This window comes from Callospermophilus lateralis, chromosome 12, assembly GCF_048772815.1.
Source record: "Callospermophilus lateralis isolate mCalLat2 chromosome 12, mCalLat2.hap1, whole genome shotgun sequence".
Taxonomy (NCBI): domain Eukaryota; kingdom Metazoa; phylum Chordata; class Mammalia; order Rodentia; family Sciuridae; genus Callospermophilus; species Callospermophilus lateralis.
Genome location: NC_135316.1, coordinates 66482617 through 66503469, shown reverse-complemented (window position 1 = coordinate 66503469; position 20853 = coordinate 66482617). Strand labels below are relative to the sequence as shown.

Below are 20853 nucleotides of genomic sequence, written 5' to 3'. Positions count from 1 at the left end.
TTGTAGGCAGCATAGTTAGATCTTCTTCTTCTTTTTTTTTTTTTAAATCCATTCATCCACTCTGGGTGTGTGGGAAGGCACTGGGTACTGACTATCTCACCAGCCCTTTTTTATTTTTTGAGACTGGGTCTTGCTAAGTTACAAAGGCTGTCCTTGAACTTTTGATCCTTCTGCCTCAGGCTCCCAAGTTGTTGGGATTACAGGTGTGCCATCCTGCCATTCTATGTCTTTTGATTGAAGAATTTCATCCATTTAATTTCAAGATTATTATTATTAGGTAAGGACTTTCTACCACCATTGTGGTATTTTCTGTTTTTTTTTTTTTTATAGATTCTTTGATAATGAAAGTATAATGTGCCACTTGTGTGGGTTGAATGTATTTGTGGACCTTGGAGGTTTATCAGTTTGGATGTCCATGTCTTTCAAGACACGGGAAGTCATTAGCAGCTATTGTATTAAATAAGTTTTCTGTCCCTTTCTCTCTTTTCCTTCTGGAACTCCCATAATATGAATATTTGTTTGCTTAAGGTTTCCCATACTCCTGTGGCTTTTCTTCACTTTTTATACCCCTCTGCCTGAGTTATTTCAAAGACCTGTTTTTATATTTACAGATCTTTCTTCTGATTGATCTAGTTTGTTGTTGAAGTTCTGTATTATATTTTTTTATTTCATTGAAATATCAGCCTCAAGGATTTGTTTCCTCTTTTTTTTTAATGATGCCCATCTCTGTTGAATTTCTCATTCAGATCATGAATTGCCTTCCTAATTTCATTAAATTTTGTCTGTATTTTCTTGTGTCTTACTGAGTTCCTTTAACATGGTTATTTTAAATTTCTTTTCAGAAAATTCATAAATTTCCATTTCTTTGTGGTCTGTTACTAAAGAATTGGTGATATCGTGTTTCCTTACTTTTTCATGTCTCTTGTGTCCCTGCATTGATTTCTGTCCATCTGGTAAAACTTTTACCTCTCCCAAACCTCACAGAGGAAGACTTTCACCTATAGGTGGGCCTAAAGGTGCTGGTCACAGTAGCTCTGGGTAGGTGCGATGATGTAGACTCTGTGCAGCATCTTTAGTTGTGATCATCATCACTGATGAGTCCAGGTGTCTCAGTGGTCTAGGGTGCAAGAGTTTGTAGCAGGGTGGTAACAGGTTATTGGGGTCCTCAGTGGTAAGGATCTCTTTAGAAATCTTGCTGTGTTTGTCTTCCCCACAGTGGGCATTTTTAGCTGAGGGATTTGTCATGGTTGTCCAGTCAGATATTGTCCAAAGACAGTGATAGTGTCACTGGGGTCCAGGGTGTAAGTGCTTGGTGTGGCTTTGGAACTATGGTTCTGGGCTTAGGGACTTTTGAGACTATTGTAGCTTTGTAAGAATGAAACCTGAAGAATTGGTTCTCTATCTTTCTTTCTTTTTTTTTTTTTTTGTTTTGGTGTGCCACTCCTTGAACCCAGGGGCACTTAAACTCTGAGCCACATCCTTTTTATTTTTTATTTTGAGATAGGTTCTTGCTAAATTGTTTAATTTCTGCTAAATTGCTGAGGCAGACTTTTAACTTGGTGATCCTCCTGCCTTAGCCTCCCAAGCTGCCTGGATTATAGGTATATGCCACCACACTCAGTTTGGTTCATTTTCAAAGGCATAGGTGGATACATTTCTCCCACAAAGTTGGGTCTGTTTCTCTGAGGCAGTACACTGGGACCACAGGGCAGGGATGTGTGGATGTGACTTAGATCTTGGAGGGAAGGGCACAGCACTGGCATGGCTATGGGGAAGAAGTGCTTTGGGGGCTTGTGCCCTGGAAAACAGGGCACATCTGCAATTTGGACCTTAGAACCCACAGGACATAGTGGCAGCATGGGCCCTGGCACATGAGAGGTACCATGCATTGGTGACTGTAGACCCCCAAATGGTGGGAATGACACAGCCATGCTCTGTGTGGCCAGGTGCTGCAGCAGTAGCAGCAGTAGCAAGAACCTAGGAGAGGCAAGGCATAGCTGTGGCTTGGGCCCTGGTAAATAAGCACCGGTGCAATGAAGATGCCCGGATTTGGGTGCCTCAACAGATCATATTCTGGGTGCTTACTTCAGTTCCTGGGAGATGGAGCCTTGTGGTTATTCAACCTAGATGGCAGGGTAGCTAAGCTCATCCAGGCCTTTGATTACTTACAGTACAAGTTGCTGCTTCAGTTTAGCCCCAGAAAACATAAATACATAGGTCAAATGAGGCTTCGATTCTTCAGGTCACGGTGCTGTGTCAGCTGTGGCTCTAGGGGGTACAACTGCATTAGTGTGTCAGATGGTTGGGATTTACCCCTCCCAAGGGAGAGGGCTCCATGTTGGCTTGGGGACCAGAATTTGAAGTTGCTGTGGTAGTTCACGGCTGGTAGAGAGAATTGTGCCATTTCAGCTAAGGCCCTGAATGTGGGCTGTACCAATTATTGGGATAGGGGTGTGTGTGACATGCACATGAAAGCTTGTCCCAGAGGGTAGAATGTAGCAGTTTCTAAGCTCAGGAATGATGGACTACTAGTAGAATTGGTGCAGTAGTGTCAAAGCCTGTAGTATTGAGGGATTCCATGGCTATTTGTCCCTGGAGTAAGGTGTACTCTAGCAGTGGCTCTGGTTCCCTGATAGGATAGTTAAATAGTAGCTTGAGCCAGGGGTGTGGGGTGAAGTTGTGAGTGGGTATGGAATTGGGGATGGACAAGGCACTGTTGGTTTCTTCTCTGCGGGTAGCATTATGTGGACTCTTGGGAGCTCCCTTGGCTGCTTTCCTTTAGTTATTTTGGTTGAACTATAGATGTTTATTTTCTGTTTTGTGATTTTTTTTTTTTTTTTTTAGGGGAGATCACTGAGAACTTCTGCTTAGCCATTTTTCTGATATCACTTGGCAGTGATCTCATTTCTTATTTAGATATGTGCTATTTAGTTTCTAAATGTTTGGAGACTTTCTGAAGATCTTTCCATTATTAATTTCCAATTTAGTAAGGGGCAGAGAACATACTTTGTATACTTGAATCCTTATAATGTTCCTTGGTGATGTTCCTAATATTTAAATGTTCCTAATATTTAAAACTGTGATAATATATGCCTTCCATATAAAAATATTCTAGAAGTACTGTTTTGTGACCATTTTAACAAAGCAATATATTCTGGAAAGTTTTTTTTTTTTAGCAAACATTTTTTAAAGCTCAACCTAAAACAACATTTTTTTGGGGTAGAATTTTTGGCTCAAAAAATCAAAACAATGTAAAAATACATATTGAGAAATATTTCCACCCATTTCCTTTCACATTATTCTTACAGTATTAGTTTCAAGGATATTCATTTTGTATTTATCATGCAAACACAAGCAAATATACAACCTTTACCCCAAAAGTGTACAGTGGGACACTTAGTCATTGTATGTGAATATACTATAATTTATTTACTCTATATTTACCAGTTTTTCTAATTTTAAGAAAAACTAAATACCTTCTCTGTGCTAAGATCTGTGCTGGCCAATGTTATGGTTTTCATTTAGTTTTTGTTACAGCCATATCACATGAAAACTCATCAGTTCATTTAATAGATAGTGACTTTATATAAACTGAGATCTTATATGTGTATTATTTTCTGATAACATCTTCAAGGACATTCTTGTACTTTGTGTTCTTGATGATAAGCATATAGATTTCAATAAATGGACCTGTGTAAATACTTGAGCTTTTTAGTTCAGTTAACCCATGTTGTAAATAATGAGGGCTTTGGTTCTAAACACAGTGTATTGTGTCCCCTGCCTTCATTTCCCTCCTTGATGTCCACTACATCCACTTACAAATGATACACAGTAGATACATGATGGTTTAGTAGAAGAGCATGCAATTACAGTGAGGAGATTAGTTGTGCTTCTTTTGAAATCTTGCACTGTAATATGGATAGAAAAAAATTTAGGGGAGTGTGATGGATGTGAGTTAAATATCTCTGAGTGATTTTGTGGGATGACTGTGGCGGATGACATGGTACCATGATAGCTTGTCCCCAAAGGGTAGAGTGCAGCAGTAGATATGAGAGAGTACCAACTCAGGCTCTATTGATTAGGATGTGTAAATACTGGGTTCCTTTCTCTCTCATTTTTTCAGGGTGGGTTCTAGGCCCAGAGGATAATTTTAGTGTAAACCCAAGAGTCCATTCATATCCACCTAGTTTACACTGTGCAGCCTGTTGTCCAGGCCACACATCAAGGGAAGGGACTTTTCAGGTGAAGATAGGTCTTTCCCTACCTGGATCTCATTGACTGAGGGACTGGACAAAGTACTTTAGCCATAATCCTCATAATAACCATACCTGATAAGTATTATTACCCTTTTTTTTGAAAATAAGGAAACTTAGAATAGGCAAATTCTTGTCCAAGAACACTGATAAATGACTGGTAAAGGAAAGTGTCAAAATCACAACTGTAGTTTTTAACTATAGTTTTGTTTGGCATCAAAGTTTTTTTTCTTTCTATTATATTGTCTCTTGGGATACTAAGCAACATCACTAGTTTTGAAGAATTTATTATAAGAGAATTTGAACTATGTTTAATTTTCTGGAATTCTAATTTTTACTTTTATGACAAATTGGAGTCTGTAAAGGAAGAAAATTAAAATTTAGATTACTCTAATAAAATTATTTTAAAGCCCTTGAATATGACTGATCAAAAATAGCAATTTTTAAATATTTATTTTTTTAAAAAAATCAATAAAAAATAAAATAATACTATGCTTAAAAAAAGGCAAATTTTTTTGAAGCAAATATTGACAAGAATTGAAACAATAATTAGCCCAACACGAGCCAGGTATTTTATTTCTACATAGAAAGGGAATCAGAATATGGTACTACTTATTATTAGTAGTATCAGGAGTCTACTAATAATAAGTAAACTTATTATTAGTAGACTCCTGAAAGGTAGCATTTTGTGCCTGAAAACAAGTTGGGGATTTCTCTCATGTGCTGGGCCATGTTTATATTAGGTTATGCACGACAGCATGGCAGTTTATTTTGCAGATGTTTATAATGTACAGTCTTAAATCTTATTTCTATTTCTGGTATGCTTTTAAGTATGACTCATGCTTTCTTGAGGCCATCCTAAAAATACAGCTAGTTTCAATCATTAATGTAAATACACCACAAGCATCACATAGCACTATATAATGCTTTCTTTTAGCATTTTAATGAAATTTCCTAACAAATTAAATATGGGATTTGTTTGTTTGTTTTTCAAAATATACTATCCTAAAAAAGGAATAAAGAAAGTAGAATTTTTTATGGAGAAGTGAGTCCTGTGATAATATAATGTACATAACAGAATGACTGACATTTTAATAGAAAGAATAGAATATATTATTGATATCACCAAAAATAAGAGAAATAGAACTAATGGACAGAACATTGAGTCCACTAAAATTTTTGATGTATCCCTGTGGGTCTGCACTTGTAGGGAAAGTCTTGAACCTAGAGGACATAATGACTAGAATGCAGGCTTTAGATTGGAACAACTTGGGTCTAATATTGGCTTAAGGACTTACCAACTGAACAAATGATATTGCCTTTTCAACTTTGATTTTCTTATTATAAGAAATAATGAGTATTTAACAAACACATAGCACTTACTGGACCATGTTCTAGCTCTGTGAGTACAATTTTTAGGTCCCTTATACAGATGGGGAAACTGCACACAGATTAAATACCTGGATTAAGGTTACACAGCTAGTAAATAGTAGATTTACAATTTGAATCCAGACAGTGTGGCTCAGGTCTGTGTCCTTACACAGATGTAGTCTGTTGCCTTATAGGGTTATTGTGAGATCTAAATTATTTTCTACACTATAGAAGATCATTTGTATTTTTATCTAGCACAGGATAAGAATGCAATAATTTATGGTTATTAGGGCTATTTTTTTGGGGGGGGAAAGAAGAAAGTAGGGAAAAATATGGTCATTGTAAGATACACCATAGCCTATAAGATCTGCAACTAGATTAAGAAGCTACTTAGAATTGAAAGTGATGATGAAAGCCTTAGATATCCTGACATCTCCTCCAGGCCTGCATAAAGGAAGAACTTGCTACTGATTTGCATCCCTAACAATGTCATCTTGCAACAGGTAGGGGAACTGAGAGGAATGCTTTCTTTGGGCTTAATTGTGACTAATTACAACTCCTTAGCAATGTGCTGGCAATGGAGGCAATTGAGGAAAAAAAAAGTCTATATAGCATTTCTCAATTAGGATGCTATTAACCTTTTGGCTGTATGGGACTATCTTGGACATTTCATTTAGCATCACTAAATATTGGTAGTAAACCAAATTATTCCTCATTGCCTGAAGCTTTGCAACAATTAAAAGTATCCTGAGACATTTCCAGATGCCTTCTGCAGGTATTGGGCTATGGCAGTACTACCATTGGTTGAAAACCACTGTTGAGTGCTAAGAATAAGGGAAGTGGTTGCTGAAAATTGTCAGATTTTTCTTTTTCTTTTTTTTTTTTAAAGAGGGAGTGAGAGAGGGAGAGAGAGAGAGAATTTTTTTTTAATACTTATTTTTTAGTTATCGGCGGACACAACATCTTTGTTTGTATGTGGTGTTGAGGATCGAACCCGGGCCACACGCATGCCAGGCGAGCGCGCTACCGCTTGAGCCACGTCCCCAGCCCCTGTCAGATATTTCTTAAGCCAGTGGTTCTCAACACACATGAAATGGAGGACACTCTCATGAGCATTCACAGGTCTATACACAATTCCTAGGTTTCTAACTTTAAATAACTCCATGCCTTTCTACATTTGATTGAGAACTGCTGCCTTGGATTTAAAACAACCTTGAAAATGAATATAGTTCCAAGATCAAGACATTTAAATAGACTGGAACTATCTAGAACTAAAATAAGACTGTAATTATGAATAGTTACCAATAGTTATAAATAATAAAAGGTGGGAGGAAGCTGAAGATACCAACTTGGCTTTACCTTTTAGAACTTGGCAAGCTTTAGATTTTCAGTAGTCAAGTCTAGATAATGGAATATCAGGCACATTGCCAAAGTTGAACACAAAGAGTAACATGAAACTGTGAGAGTAGGGTAAGAAAGCCTGTGGCCAGAATAAGCCAAGGTTTGTAAGGTAGGAAAAAAATACCCCAAATGTTTTTAACAATTTATTTGATATTAGAGTAAGAAGAAGTAGTAGCTCTGCAGCATAGGGAAAATTGTGTCATATTACTGATAAAGAATTTAGGGTTTCTTAATTTTTATTTATTTTGTCCTTAAACAACAGGGAGACTGACTTATTTTGAAATAAGATTAGACTGTTTATCACAAAGATGGATAGGAAAAAAATAGTTATAAGGACATCTGTTAGTTATATGTGAGGTTAACTCTGTAGACCCAGGTGAATTGAATCCTAATACCAAGAAACTACTTGAAAGAGTTCTCAGAAGTATAAATATTAGAGCAGTGTTTTTCAATCAGTTTTTTATTATGGTTCTTCTAAGGACATTCTTCTCCATCTCAATTTTCTTCTCCAATTCCATGAAATTTTAATACCACAGAGATGTTGTATAACCATTTATGTAAAGGTCCTCCTTTTAGAGGACCACAAGACATTGTAATATCTAAGATTTTTTTTCTCAAACTCTCTTCCAGTAGCTTCCCCTGAAGATGTATGCCCCCATCCATGTCTTAGAGGATTGATAAGACAAAAGAGAAGCCAAGTACCTCCACTTGGGTTGATTTTCAGACATAGAGGAGTTTGTTTTGGGGAAATTACAAGATGTTTTAGTTTACTCCAGTGATGTAATAAACCAACCAATCTACCCAAAACCTTTCCCTTGATCTTTCTACCAGGATAAAGAAAACCAGAAAATTACCTTTTCTAGCGATTAGTTTTCTTTGGGAGTGAGGGGCTAATAATGTTGTGCTGTCAGAGCACAACAAAACAAAACAAAACCACTTGCACTCTTTTGCAAGCTTTCTTAGTTGGATGTTTAAATTATTTCATGAATTCGTTGGATGATTAAAGAAAGTTAAAAAAAGCATGGATATTCAATATATGCAAAAGAGTATATAATATACGTTTCTCATTTTATGTATATATAAAATGCAGCATAATAAAGCAAACACTGTAGCCCATATCCAATTTAAAAACTAGACTACTACTCATACCAATGTAGCGTTCCATGAGAATCTCTGTGATTCCATGCCCACCTCACATCCCCATGCATCCAGTTTCTTGAATTTATCATTCCTTTGCTTTTTGAGCATTGTTTTGTCATGTTATCTCAAAAGAATTCATTTTCTAGTTTGTTGAACTTTATTACAATAGTTCAAATGATTTATTTTGTGGCAGTTTTTCACTCGATATGATATTTTTAAGGTTCAGCATTTGTTGGCATTTTCCCTTATCTGAAATGCTTGGAACCAGGAGTATTTTGGATTTCACATTTTTTAAAAATGTGGAATATTATTTTGGAATATTTGTTTACATCTTAGAGATGAGATTCATGTCTAAACATGAAATTCACTTATATTGCATATATACATTATACACATTGCCTGAAGATAATTCCAAACAACATAGTCCATTTCCATTTTGACTATAGCCTGTCACATGAGATCACATGTGAAATTTTTCACTTGTGGTGTTATTTAGGCACTCAAAAATTTCACATTTTGGAGCATTTAGATTTCAGATTTTTTCAAAGTAGGCGATAATTTATTCTGTTTTTGTTCTTTTGAAAATTTTCCATCATGTGTATTTTATCATTTTCCTTTCCCCAGTTTTATTTTATTTTGAACAATGTTGCTCAGAGTATTCTACATGTCTTTTAGTTGTACAAGGGCAAGAGATTTTCCTATATACCTAGAGATGGACTCTTTGAGTCATTGGGTAGTTTACACATGAACAAACACAATTTATCTGTATTAATTTAAACATTTTAGAACATGTTGAGGTAGAAGATAAGCACATTGGAGCTTATTTAGTAGCAGACTTAGAAGGGCATTGTATGGAGTAGTCTTCTGTTCCCAAAAGAGTTTGTATAGAAGAATAGATTTAAATTATAAATTCCAAAGTAGTTTTAAATCTACATCAGACTTTCTAGTTGTGGAGTTTGGGAAACCTTAAAAACATTGCTAACTTAAGTTATACTTACTTGTCTCCAAATTTTCAAGTTTGTGATAATCATTAATTGAGGTGATTGTTTGTATCTCCCTTTTGGAACAAAAGGGTTAGGCTGTGGAATTGTGGTAAAATAATGATACCAGTTCCTCAAGTTATCCTTGAAAATTACTTTCATTTCTTTAGGGAAACTTATAGTTGATTATTCAAATGTCCTTATATGTTTTCACATGTAGGGTATGTGACTTTTTGTGATATCAAAGACTTTGTGCTGTTTTAGCATTGATAATAATAGTTTTATTGTGAAAGAGTAAAAATTCACCAGGTATCTCTATAGTCTCAGTCTCATCTCTCGTCTCATACACACACACACACACACACACACACACACACACGTATATTTTAAAATATACAGTCTGTATTGCTCATAGATTTGTACTAAAGATATTAGTCCAATTTGCATTTCATTTTCTTTTTTTTCCTACTTACAAGTTTCAGACCCTCCGACTCAATCTGTAGTTCAGCATCTAAGATGGATAATGCAGAAGGATCTTTTGGGGCAAGATGTTTTTCTGATAGGACCACCTGGACCTCTTCGACGCTCTATTGCCATGCAATACTTGGTGAGCAATCAATTCTTGTCAATTCATAAAGGTCTTAATTTTGATAAGCTATGTAATAAAGTAAGTAAGCATTAAGATTTATAAAAATATCAGAATTAATGACTTCTTGAAATACCAGTATCAAAGGGTAATATATAAACGTTTGGCAAAAGTTATTTGGGAAGAAAGTACACATCTACTATGAATGGCTTTAGCAGATTTTTCTGTAACTAGAAAGTCCTCCACTTTAAATAGAAAAGAAATATAAACCCAGACTAGTAGTGGATAGAACCAGCAAACAAACAACAAACACACTTTAGTTTTAAACTACCCAGTGAACTTTCCTTATCTCAGGTTTATAGCTTAAAAACCCAGTTTGCTTGAATTGATGAAATGATAGTCTTTGGAGGAAATGTAAAGGTTTGTAAATCATTTCTATTGTGTTATATGCTTTCTTTTTTTTTCTTTAACTAGACAAGAAAACAAATTATCAGAACTTAACTAGCACATTCTATCTTTATCCAATAATAAATGATGGAGCTTGACTTTAAATCTCATATTGCTTCCCCTTTTTGACATGTTATCCAATGCTAGAGGTTCTTTGAAAATTTTAATAGAATTGAAATGTTTGAATATCAACCCAAATAAAGTTTTATAAGACTTTTCTACTGTTTTATCAATGTTAATCGATTGGCATTGCTATACTGAATCAAGGAAGAATGCCATCAAATGAAGTTGTGCTCTAACAATAGTTTTTAGGATGAAGGGAAAACCATTGTTCAAAACTTCTTTGTATTATTTGGTATTAAAGGATTGGTTTCTATGCTATTGAATTCTACAACATATACTTAATTTTATTTCAGTGGTGAATTTACTTTGGTACTTCAAAAAGCATGTGAGGAAGGAATGATAAAAATACATTGGATGGGCTGGGGTTGTAGCTCAGTGGTTGAGTGCTTGCCTGGCATGTGTGAGGCACTGGGTTTGATCCTCAGCACCACATAAAAAAATAAATGAATAAAAACAAAGATATTGTGTCCATTTACAACTAAAAAAAATGTTAAAAAATATATTGGACAAGCTGGGCAACAGTGGTACATACCTACAAACAGCTATTTAGAAGGATCACATGTTTGAGGAAGGCAACTTAAAGAGACCTTGTCTCAAAGTATAAAAAAGACTGGAAGTGTAGCTCAATGGTATAGGACCCCCAGTTCAATCCCCATACAATGGATAGGTCAGAACCTAATTCTCACTACCCTTACCTTTTGTATCTTACTTATTCCTAGATCCAGTGTGTGAGGCATAACATGCCTTTATAGCATTATTATGTCTTTTTTAATGATGTTATTGTATTTTTATAACTTTATTTTATTAATTTTTATGTGGCGCTGAGTATTGAACCCAGTGCCTCGCACATTGTTAGGTAAACATTCTGGTACTGAGCTACGACCACAGCCCCTGATAGTCTCTTTATTAACACACATGATGAAATTGTTTTGTCTAAGAACAGGGAATCAGCTACTAAGAATCCCTCGAAATTTCTGCCTCTAAAGACATTATTTACCTCTTTAATTTTTAGATGTACACTCTCTCCCTTGCTTTTTTCAAAGACAATCTCATTGAGATTTTGATTCTGGCAAGGCTTTGAAGCTTGTTGGGATTGTGGAATGAGAAGGACAAGGAGATTTTAGGGGGGTTGTTGGTTCAAAATGCAACATAAGTCTGTCACTGTAAAGCCTGTATGTTTGAAAACAACCACAACCAAACTTTAAATTGTGAAATACAGCTGAGGCAGCCATATGATGTGGAAATACACATTTGAAAATTCAATACTAGCTTAAGCCACCCTGCAAACTGTGCAGTGAGTACTATTGTCAGTAGGTATAAGAGCCTTTATTTAGTCATGCCCAGAGTAGATAATATCTTTAGAGGCAGAAATTTGGGGGCAAACCTGAAGAACCAAAGAGAAATAAGTTGATAATTGTCTTTATGTGATATTTAACTCATACAAGGTTTGTAGATTTAAAAACAAACAAACAAAATAAAGCAAAACAAAAGCCCCCAAACAAAACACTCAGCAGACCACTGCTACCTCTTCCTAGTACTGTTGTGGCTTACTCGGTCTACTGTCACAAAGAAGCACCTGAAGAGACTGTAGTGCTTGTCATGGCTGTCCCAGGAAGCTGTTGAGACTGAGGATAATGATAACATTGTCCTCAGTGTGGCAGTTCAAGGTTTAACTGTGGTGCAATTTAACAATCAGAGGCATACATAGCCTTGTCAACCATTGTGAATGACAGGGTTTTCAGTGAAGGGGATCACATTCAGCCAATGAAAGAAGCAGATACGAAGGTAGTAGTGATGTGTTCCAGAAACAGGAAGGAGGTTATCTGCTAAAAAGAGAAACTGGTACTTTCCTCCAAAATTGGATCTCACAGACAATTCATTTATATTTAGGAAAATGTTGTTTGGTAACACCACATCTTTATCACTGTGCTGTATGTATTCTATGCTTTAAAATGTTTCCTCTTTTCCATACATACTTAAAGTTATAGCAACATGGGAACAAGCATACTTTAAAAATGGAATGAAAATAATGATGTATTTTTTTTTGCTAATATAAAATAAAAATAGGATGGAGAGAAAAAGTTACTTTCTGTGGTAGTAACCCTTTATGCCATCAGTGACATGTTCATTCAACTTTTTCCTCTATTCTCTGGTAAATTAATTTGTTTTCTCTGTTTAGTAAAGAGTTATTAAATCTCTTATTTGACTGGAAAATATCATTGTTTTTAATTCAAGGATAATGTTAGAGGTTTTTTTAAATCTTGATGTTCTATATCAGACATAATGAGTTTGAATGGATAAATTATTTGGAAAGAAATGTATTCTGGATGGTTTTCCCTTCAATCACATGATGTTTTGGTAAAATGATTCCCCCCGCTCGCTCATTCCTCTCCTTCTCTCCTCTCTCCTCCTCCTTTTCCTCTTCTTCCTCCTTCTTTTTTCATCTCCTTCAGCTGTGCTTGTGTGTCTCCTCTCTGTTGACCTGACTTGACATTTACCTTACTTTAATTCTTGGCAGATTATCTAACTTACTGTATATATTTGGTAAACATTGGTCAATGGGATGAAATAATTTAAATCACGTTTAAAATTACATGAACTTTACTTATAGAAATTGTTATAATTTGTGAGTACCAAATAGGAATATTGCCACATTATTATTCATGATATTTGAAAAGAATTCTACAGAAGAAATTAAGGTTTACAGGATCTAATTTTGATAAATTATTGCCCTAGTGGGACTGAGTGCAGTAGAAAGAGAGCACTAAGAGATACATGCATTTTGATTAGTATTCAATAGGTTGTATTTTTCTCAAAGCTGAGACTCAAAAGATTTTCATCCAGAATTTCATTTAAATGTTCTTCTCGAGGGTATTCTCATTGTCAAATAAGTTTTTCCAAATCATTTCCTGGTAGTTTGATTTTAGTTCTGGAATAACTTAACTCTCTATCCTACAGGAGCTAACCAAACGGGAGGTTGAATACATTGCCCTGTCAAGGGACACCACTGAAACTGATCTCAAACAGCGAAGAGAGATCCGTGCAGGCACGGCTTTTTACATTGATCAGGCAAGTTCTTATTCCACTCCAACCTGTGAATGGTTACTCCAGGACTGTATGAAATTGATTTTTAAAGTAGAAAGAGAGTGGTTCATATAACAGTGAAAGATAGATATACTATGCCCTCTCTAGACAGATTTAATTTATATTTTAGGTTTTCTCATTATTGGAAATGTCTCCTTGGTTTAGTACTAAATGAGAAACACTAGATGAAATTAATGGTTCCAAATTGTCAGCTAATGATCAGCATGCCAATTTCTTTCTTTTAATTTTTCCCTTTGGTACTGGGGATTGAACCCAGAGGTGCTCAACCACTCAAGCCAAATCTCCATCTCTTTTTTAATTTTTTAGTTTGAGACATGGTCTCACCAAGTTTCTTAGGGCCTTCCTAAGTTGCTGAGGCTGAGTTTGAACTTGGAATCCTCCTGTCTCTACCTCTGAGCCACTCGGATTATAGGCATGCATGGTAGTTATTTAATTTTCAATTTCTTCCTAGTTTTTACCTATAAATATTTGATTATTTAAAAACAAGAATTAAGGAAATTTTATTATAGGAAATTCACTAGCATACTTATTTAAGTATGAATGAAGGATAATTGGGTAAAGGTGTATTAGAGGGAATGAAATTAAATATTTACTGCTATGACTTTAGCTTTTCTTGAGGGGTGTCTTAGGTATAGATTGCCAACTAAAATAATCTTCTCTTATTATTATAATATTTTATAATATTCTAATATTATAATGATGCTGATTAAATATTTCTCAAATATATTACTTAAAATATTAAATGTTGTTCTTAGGAATACCTTATAGCAAGTAGTGTAGAGACTATAAATAATCAATTTATAGAGAAGTGATTTCAAATATACAATAAATTCATGGAAATATGATTGAACTTTTTGTTTATAAAAATAAAATTAAAACACTAATGTACTGCTGTTTTATTTTCACCTCTCAAAATGGGGAAGAGCGAGGAATTTACTAAGGTTCAGTGTTGATGAGGAATAAGGGATGAAGAAGCAGCATTGCTGTTGATGGCAACAGAAATAATGCAGTATTTATTTATTATTTATTATTTATTTATTTTTATTTCTTACATACATGACTATAGTGGAATACATTACAATCATAATTATCCATTCACAGCACAATTTTTCATATCTCTGTATATAAAGTATGTTTACGTCAAATTATGCCATTATACATGAGCTCTCTTTTTTTTTTGCATTACAATTTTTTTAAAGAGAGGGGAGAGAGAGAGAGAGAGAGAGGGAGGGAGGGAGGGAGAGAGAATTTTTTAATATTTATTTTTCAGTTTTCGGTGGACACAACATCTTTAATTTTTATTTTATGTGGTGCTGAGAATTGAACCCAGCGCCCCGCGCATGCCAGGTGAGCGCGTTATCTCTTGAGCTGCATCCCCAGCCCAACATTACAATTCTTAATACACCTTTATACCACAATTTATCATATCTCTGTTTGTATATAAGGTATGTTGACACCAAATTCACATCTTCATACATGTATTTTGTATAATGATGAGGGTCTCTTTCCACCATCCATACTATTCCCCTTCTCCCTTCCTTTCCCTTACACCCCTATTCCCTATCTAGAGGTAATCTTTCTCCCTTGCTCTCCCTCCCAACCCCATTTTGAGTCACCCCCTTATATCAGAGAAGAATTGATTTTATTTTTTTAAATACATGACAGCAGAATGCATTACAATTCTTATTACACATATAAAGCACAGTTTTTCATATCTTTGTATATAAAGTATCTCACGCCAATTCATGTATTTGGTTTTTTTTGCATTACAATTCTTATTACACATATATACCTCAATTTTTCATATCTCTGTTTGTATATAAAGTTGGTTGACACCCAATTTGTGTCTTCATACATGTACTTTCAATAATGTTGTTCATAACATTCCACCATCCTTGCTAATCCCCTGCCTCTTCCCTTTCCCTCCCTCCCCTCTTCCCTATCTAGAATTAATCTATTACTCCCATGTTCCCACTCCCTACCTCACTATGAGTCAGCCTCCTTATATCAGAGAAAACATTCAGCATTTTTTTTTTTGGTTTTGGCTAATTTCACTTAGCATTATCTTCTCCAATGCCATCCATTTACCTGCAAATGCCGTGATTTTATTCTCTTTTATTGCTGAGTAAAATTCTATTATTTATATGGGCCACATTTTTTTTTTTATCCATTCATCCACTGAAGAGCATCTAGGTTGGCTCCAAGTTGAGCTATTGTGAATTGTGCTGCTATAAACATTGATGTTGCTGTGTCCCTGTAGTATGCTGTTTTTAAGTCCTTTGGGTTATATAGCTGGAGTTATATAGATGAAGTTATAAAGGAGTTATATAGCTGGGTCAAATGGTGGTTACATTCCCAGGTTTCCAAGGAATCTTCCATATTGTTTTCCATATTGGCTGTACCAACTTGCAGTCCCACCAGCAATGTATGAGCATACTTTTTTCCCCATATCCTCACCAACACTTATTGTTGTTTGTCTTCATAATAGCTGCCATTCTGACTGGAGTGAGATGATATTTTAGAGTAGTTTTGATTTGCATTTCTCTGATTGCTAGAGATGATGAGCATTTTATAATATATTTGTTGATTGCTAGTATATCCTTTTCTGAGAAGTGTCTGTTCAGGTCCTTAGGCCATTTGTTGATTGGGTGATTTGTTTTTTCAGTGCAGCTTTTTGAGTTCTTTATATACCCTAGAGATTAGTGCTCTATCTGATGTATGAGGGGTAAAAATTAGATTCTATGTTGGCTGTCTGTTCACCTCACAGATTGTTTCTTTTGCTGAGAAGAAACTTTTTAGTTTGATTCCATCCCATTTATTGATTCTTGGTTTTAATTCTTATGCTATAGGAGTCTTATTAAGAAAGTTGGGGCCTAATCCCACATGATGAAGATTAGGGTCTACTTTTTATTCTGTTAGATGCAGAGTCTCTGTTTTAATTCCTAGGTCCTTGATCCATTTTGAGTTAAGTTTTGTGCATGGTAAGAGATATGGGTTTAATTTCATTTTGTTGCATATGGATTTCCAGTTTTCCCAGCACCATTAGTTGAAGATGTTATCTTTTCTCCAGTGCATGTTTTTGGCCCCTTTGTCTAATGTAAGATAATTGTAATTTTGTGGATTAGTCTCTGAATCCTTTTTTTTGTACCATTGGTCTACCAGTCTGTTTTGGTGCCAATACCATGCTGTTATTGTTAATATAGCTCTGTAGTATAATTTAAGGTCTGGTATAGTGATGCCACCTGCTTCACTCTTCCTAGTAAAGATTGCTTTAGCTATTTTGGGTCTCTTATTTTTCCAGACGAATTTCATGATTGTATTTTCTATTTCTATGAGGATTGCCATTGGGATTTTGATCGGAATTGCATTAAATCTGTATAGTGCTTTTAGTAGTATGGTCATTTTGATAATATTAATCCTGCCTATCCAAGAGCAAGGTAGATCTTTTTATCTTCTAAGGTCTTCTTTGATTTCTGTCTTTAGGGTTCTATAGTTTTCACTGTATAGATCTTTCACCTCTTTTGTTAAGTTGATTCCCAAGTATCTTATTTTTTTGAAGTTATTGTGAATGGGGTAGTTTTTCTCATTTTCTTTTCAGAGGCTTTGTCACTGATATGCATAAATGCCTTTGATTTAAGGGTGTTGATTTTATATCCTGCTACTTTGCTGAATTCATTTACTATTTATAGAAGTTTTCTGGTGGAGTTTTTTGGGTCTTCTAGGTATAGAATCATATTGTCAGCAAATAGTGCTAATTTAAGTTCTTCTTTCCTATCCCTTTGATTTCTTTTGTCTAATTGCTCTGCTTAGTGTTTCAAGAACTCTGTTCAACAGAAGTGGTGAAAGAGGGCATCCCTGTCTTGTTCCAGAGGGAATGCCTTCAATTTTTCTCCATTTAGAATGGTGTTGACCTGAGGCTTAGCGTACATAGCCTTTATGATGTTGAGATATGTTCCTGTTAGTTCTAGTTTTTCTAGTGTTTTGAACATAAAGGGATGCTGTATTTTGTCAAATGCTTTTTCTGTGTCTATTGAGATGATCATATGATACTTATCTTTAAGTCCATTGATGTGATGAATTACATTTATTGATGTCCCTATGTTGAACCAACTTTGCATCCTTGGGATGAATCCCCACTTGATCATGGTGCACAATCTTTTTGATATGTTTTTGTATTTGATTTGCCAGAATTTTATTGAGAATTTTTATCTATGTTCATTAGATATATTGGTCTGACATTTTCTTTCTTTGATGTGTCTTTGCCTGGTTTTGGGATCAGGGTGATATTGGCTTCATAGAATGAGTTTGGAATTACTGCCTCTTTTTTTTTTTATTTCCTGAAATAAATTGAAGAATATTTGTATTAGTTCTTCTTTAAAGGTCTTGTAGAACTCAGCTGTGTATCCATCCTGTCCTGGGCTTTTCTTGGTTGGTAAGCTTTTGATTTCTTCTTCTATTTCCTCACTTGATATTAGTCTGTTTAAATTGTGTATATCTTCCTGAATCAATCTGGGCAAATCATATGACTTAAGAAATTTGCTGATGCCTTCAATTTCTTCTATTTTATTGGAGTATAAGATTTCAAAATAATTTCTAATTATACTCTGTATTTCTGTAGTATCTGTTGTGAGATTACCTTTTTCATCACATATGCTGGCAATTTGAGTTCTCTCTCTACTTCTCTTAGTTAGCATGGCTAAGGGTCTCTCAATTTTATTTATTTTTCAACGAACTAACTTTTTGTTTTGTCAATTGTTTTTCCCATTGTTTCTTTTGTTTTGATTTCATCTCTAATTTTAATTATTTCTTGCCTTCTAGTGCTCTTGCTGCTGATTTGTTCTTCTTTTTCTAGGGTTTTGAGATGTAGTGTGACGTCATTTATTTGTTGACTTTTTCTTTTAAGGAATGAACTCCATGCAATCAATTTTCCTCTTATAGTGTCCCAGAAATTTTGATATGTTGTGTCTATGTTCTCATTTATCTCTAAGATTTTTTTAATCTCCTCCTTGATGTCTTCTGTGACCCATTGTTCATTCAGTAGCATATTTTTTAGTCTCCAAGTGATGAAGAAATTTTTATTTTTTATAATGTCATTGATTTCCAATTTCATTATGATCTGATAAAATGTATGGTAGTATCTCTACTTTATTTTATTTGCTAAGACTTGCTTTGTGGCATAGTATGTGGTCTATTTTAGAGAAGGTTCAATGTGCTGCTGAGAAGAGAATTTATTTGCTTGATGCAGGTTGAAATATTCTATATATATCAATTAAGTCTAAGTTATTGATTATGTTATTGAGTTCTATAGTTTCTTTATTCAACTTTCGTTTGGAAGATCTATCCAGTAGTGAGAGAGGTGTGTTAAAGTCACCCAAGATTATTATATTGTGGTCAATTTGACTCTTGAACTTGAGAAGAGTTTGTTTGATGAATATAGCTACACCATTGTTTGGGGCATATATGTTTATGATTCTTATGTCTTGTTGGTGTAGGTTCCCTTGAGCAGTATGTAATATCCATCGTTATCCTTTTTGATTAATGTTGGCTTGAAATCTACTTTATTTGATATGAGTATAGAAACCCCCTGCTTGCTTCTGCAGTCCATGTGAGTGGTATGATTTTTCCCAGCCTTTCACCTTCAGTCTGTATATGTCTTTTCCTATCAGATGAGTCTCCTAGAGACAGCATATTGTTGGGTCGTTTTTTTAAATCCAATCTGATGGCCTATGTTTTTTGATTGGTGAGTTTAAGTCATTAACATTTAGAATTACTATTGAGACATGGTTTGTATTTCCAGCCATATTTGTTTATTTTTATTATTTTACTTGAATTGGTTTTCCTCTTTGATTAGTTTTTCCTTTAGTGTACTCCTTCCTTCTGCTGATTTTCATTGCTGTTTTTCATTTCCTCTTCATGAAATATTTTGCCAAGGATGTTTTGTAGTGCCAGTTTTCTACCTATAAATTCTTTTAACTTTTGTTTATCACGGAAGGTTTTTATTTCATCTTCAAATCTAAAGCTTAATTTTGCTGGATACAAGATTCTTGGTTGGCAATCATTATCTTTCAGTGGTTGATATATGTTGTTCCAGAATTTTCTAGCTTTCAGGGTCTGTGTTGAAAAATCTGCCATTATCCTAATTGGTTTTCCCTTGTATATAATCTGATTGTTTTCTTTTGAGGCTTTTTAAAATTCTCTCCTTATATTGTATGTTGGGAATTTTCATTATAATGTGCCTTTGTGTAGATCTATTATGATTTTGTACCTTTGATGTCCTGTAAGCTTCTTGATTTTGGATTTCCAATTCATTTTTCATGTTTGGAAAGTTTTCTAACATTATTTCATTGAATAGATTGTTTATACCTTTGGTTTGGACCTCTATGCCTTCCTCTATCCCAATAACTCTTAAATTTGATCTTTTTATGCTATCCCATATTTCTTGAATGTTCTGCTTGTGGTTTCTTATACTTTTCACTTTGTGGTCTATGTTCTTTTCATGATGATTTATGTGATCTTCATTGTCTGGTATCTTATCTTCTAAGTGGTCTACTCTGTTGGTGATACTTTCATTTGAGCTTTTAATTTTGTTTATTCTTTCTTTTATTTCAAGGATTTCTGTTTGTTTGTTTTTTTTTTTTTTTTTTTGTAGAACTTATATCTCCCTGTTAAGGTGATCTTTTGCTTCTTGGGTTTGTTTATGTAGCTCATTGTCGAAGTGATCTTTCACTGCCTGTATTTGTTCTCTTATATCTTCTTTGAGATCCCAAAACATTTTAACCATGTATATCCTGAAATCTTTCTCTTTTTTTCTGCTATAGCTTCCAAGCTCCTAATGAAATGTTGTCTTGATTTGTTTGTGGTACTTTCTGCCCTTGTCTTTTCATGTTGCTCATGTGTCTTCCTCTCCAGCTCTGTGGATCTGGTGTGTTATTGTTTTTACCCTATAGATTTGTAGTGCTCTTATAGGGTTTCAAGATCTCTCCTGCTCAAATGGCGATCCGATCTGATAGCCACGCTACCACAAAATGGTGAGGAGGTTTTCCAAGATGGAATTGGTCTGCTTCCAGCCCCAGGGTGTCTCGTGATGTGGGGGGAGCTGGGCGATGGCCTTGTGCTGTGGATAGGTTGCAGTCCAGTGACCTGTGTGGGAGCGGAGCGCAGTCTGGAGTTCTGCGGAGGAGCTAATAGGTGGTTCTGCTAAGCCGCTTGTGAGCTGTGCACGACCTAGAACTGTGGGCTTTGGGTCTGGTGCCCGGAGACTTACTAGAGCACAGAGGCTCTGATTTCTGCACCGGTGGTCACAGTGCTGGTGATTTCTGCAAAAATCCATTGTATAGGGTTCTTGTTGTACTCTCTGAGATGTTGTATTCTGTCTGAGCGAGACCTTGTGGAGAAGCTGCCTGCCTGCTTTCTTGGTTTCCTGTCACAGAGCAGCCAGATACAGGAC

The 20853-nt window shown here is 35.1% G+C and overlaps 1 protein-coding gene across 1 annotated transcript in view; it reads left to right on the top strand.

Annotated features, from left to right (window-relative positions):
* The window catches only part of Vwa8 (von Willebrand factor A domain containing 8), a 392265-nt gene that overhangs the window by 34018 nt on the left and 337394 nt on the right, over positions 1 to 20853 (top strand). Inside the window, exons 3-4 of the mRNA XM_076872295.1 lie at positions 9622 to 9752; positions 13260 to 13370. Of these exons, the coding sequence (XP_076728410.1) occupies positions 9622 to 9752; positions 13260 to 13370 (242 nt within the window). The remainder of the gene's footprint in view (positions 1 to 9621; positions 9753 to 13259; positions 13371 to 20853) is intronic.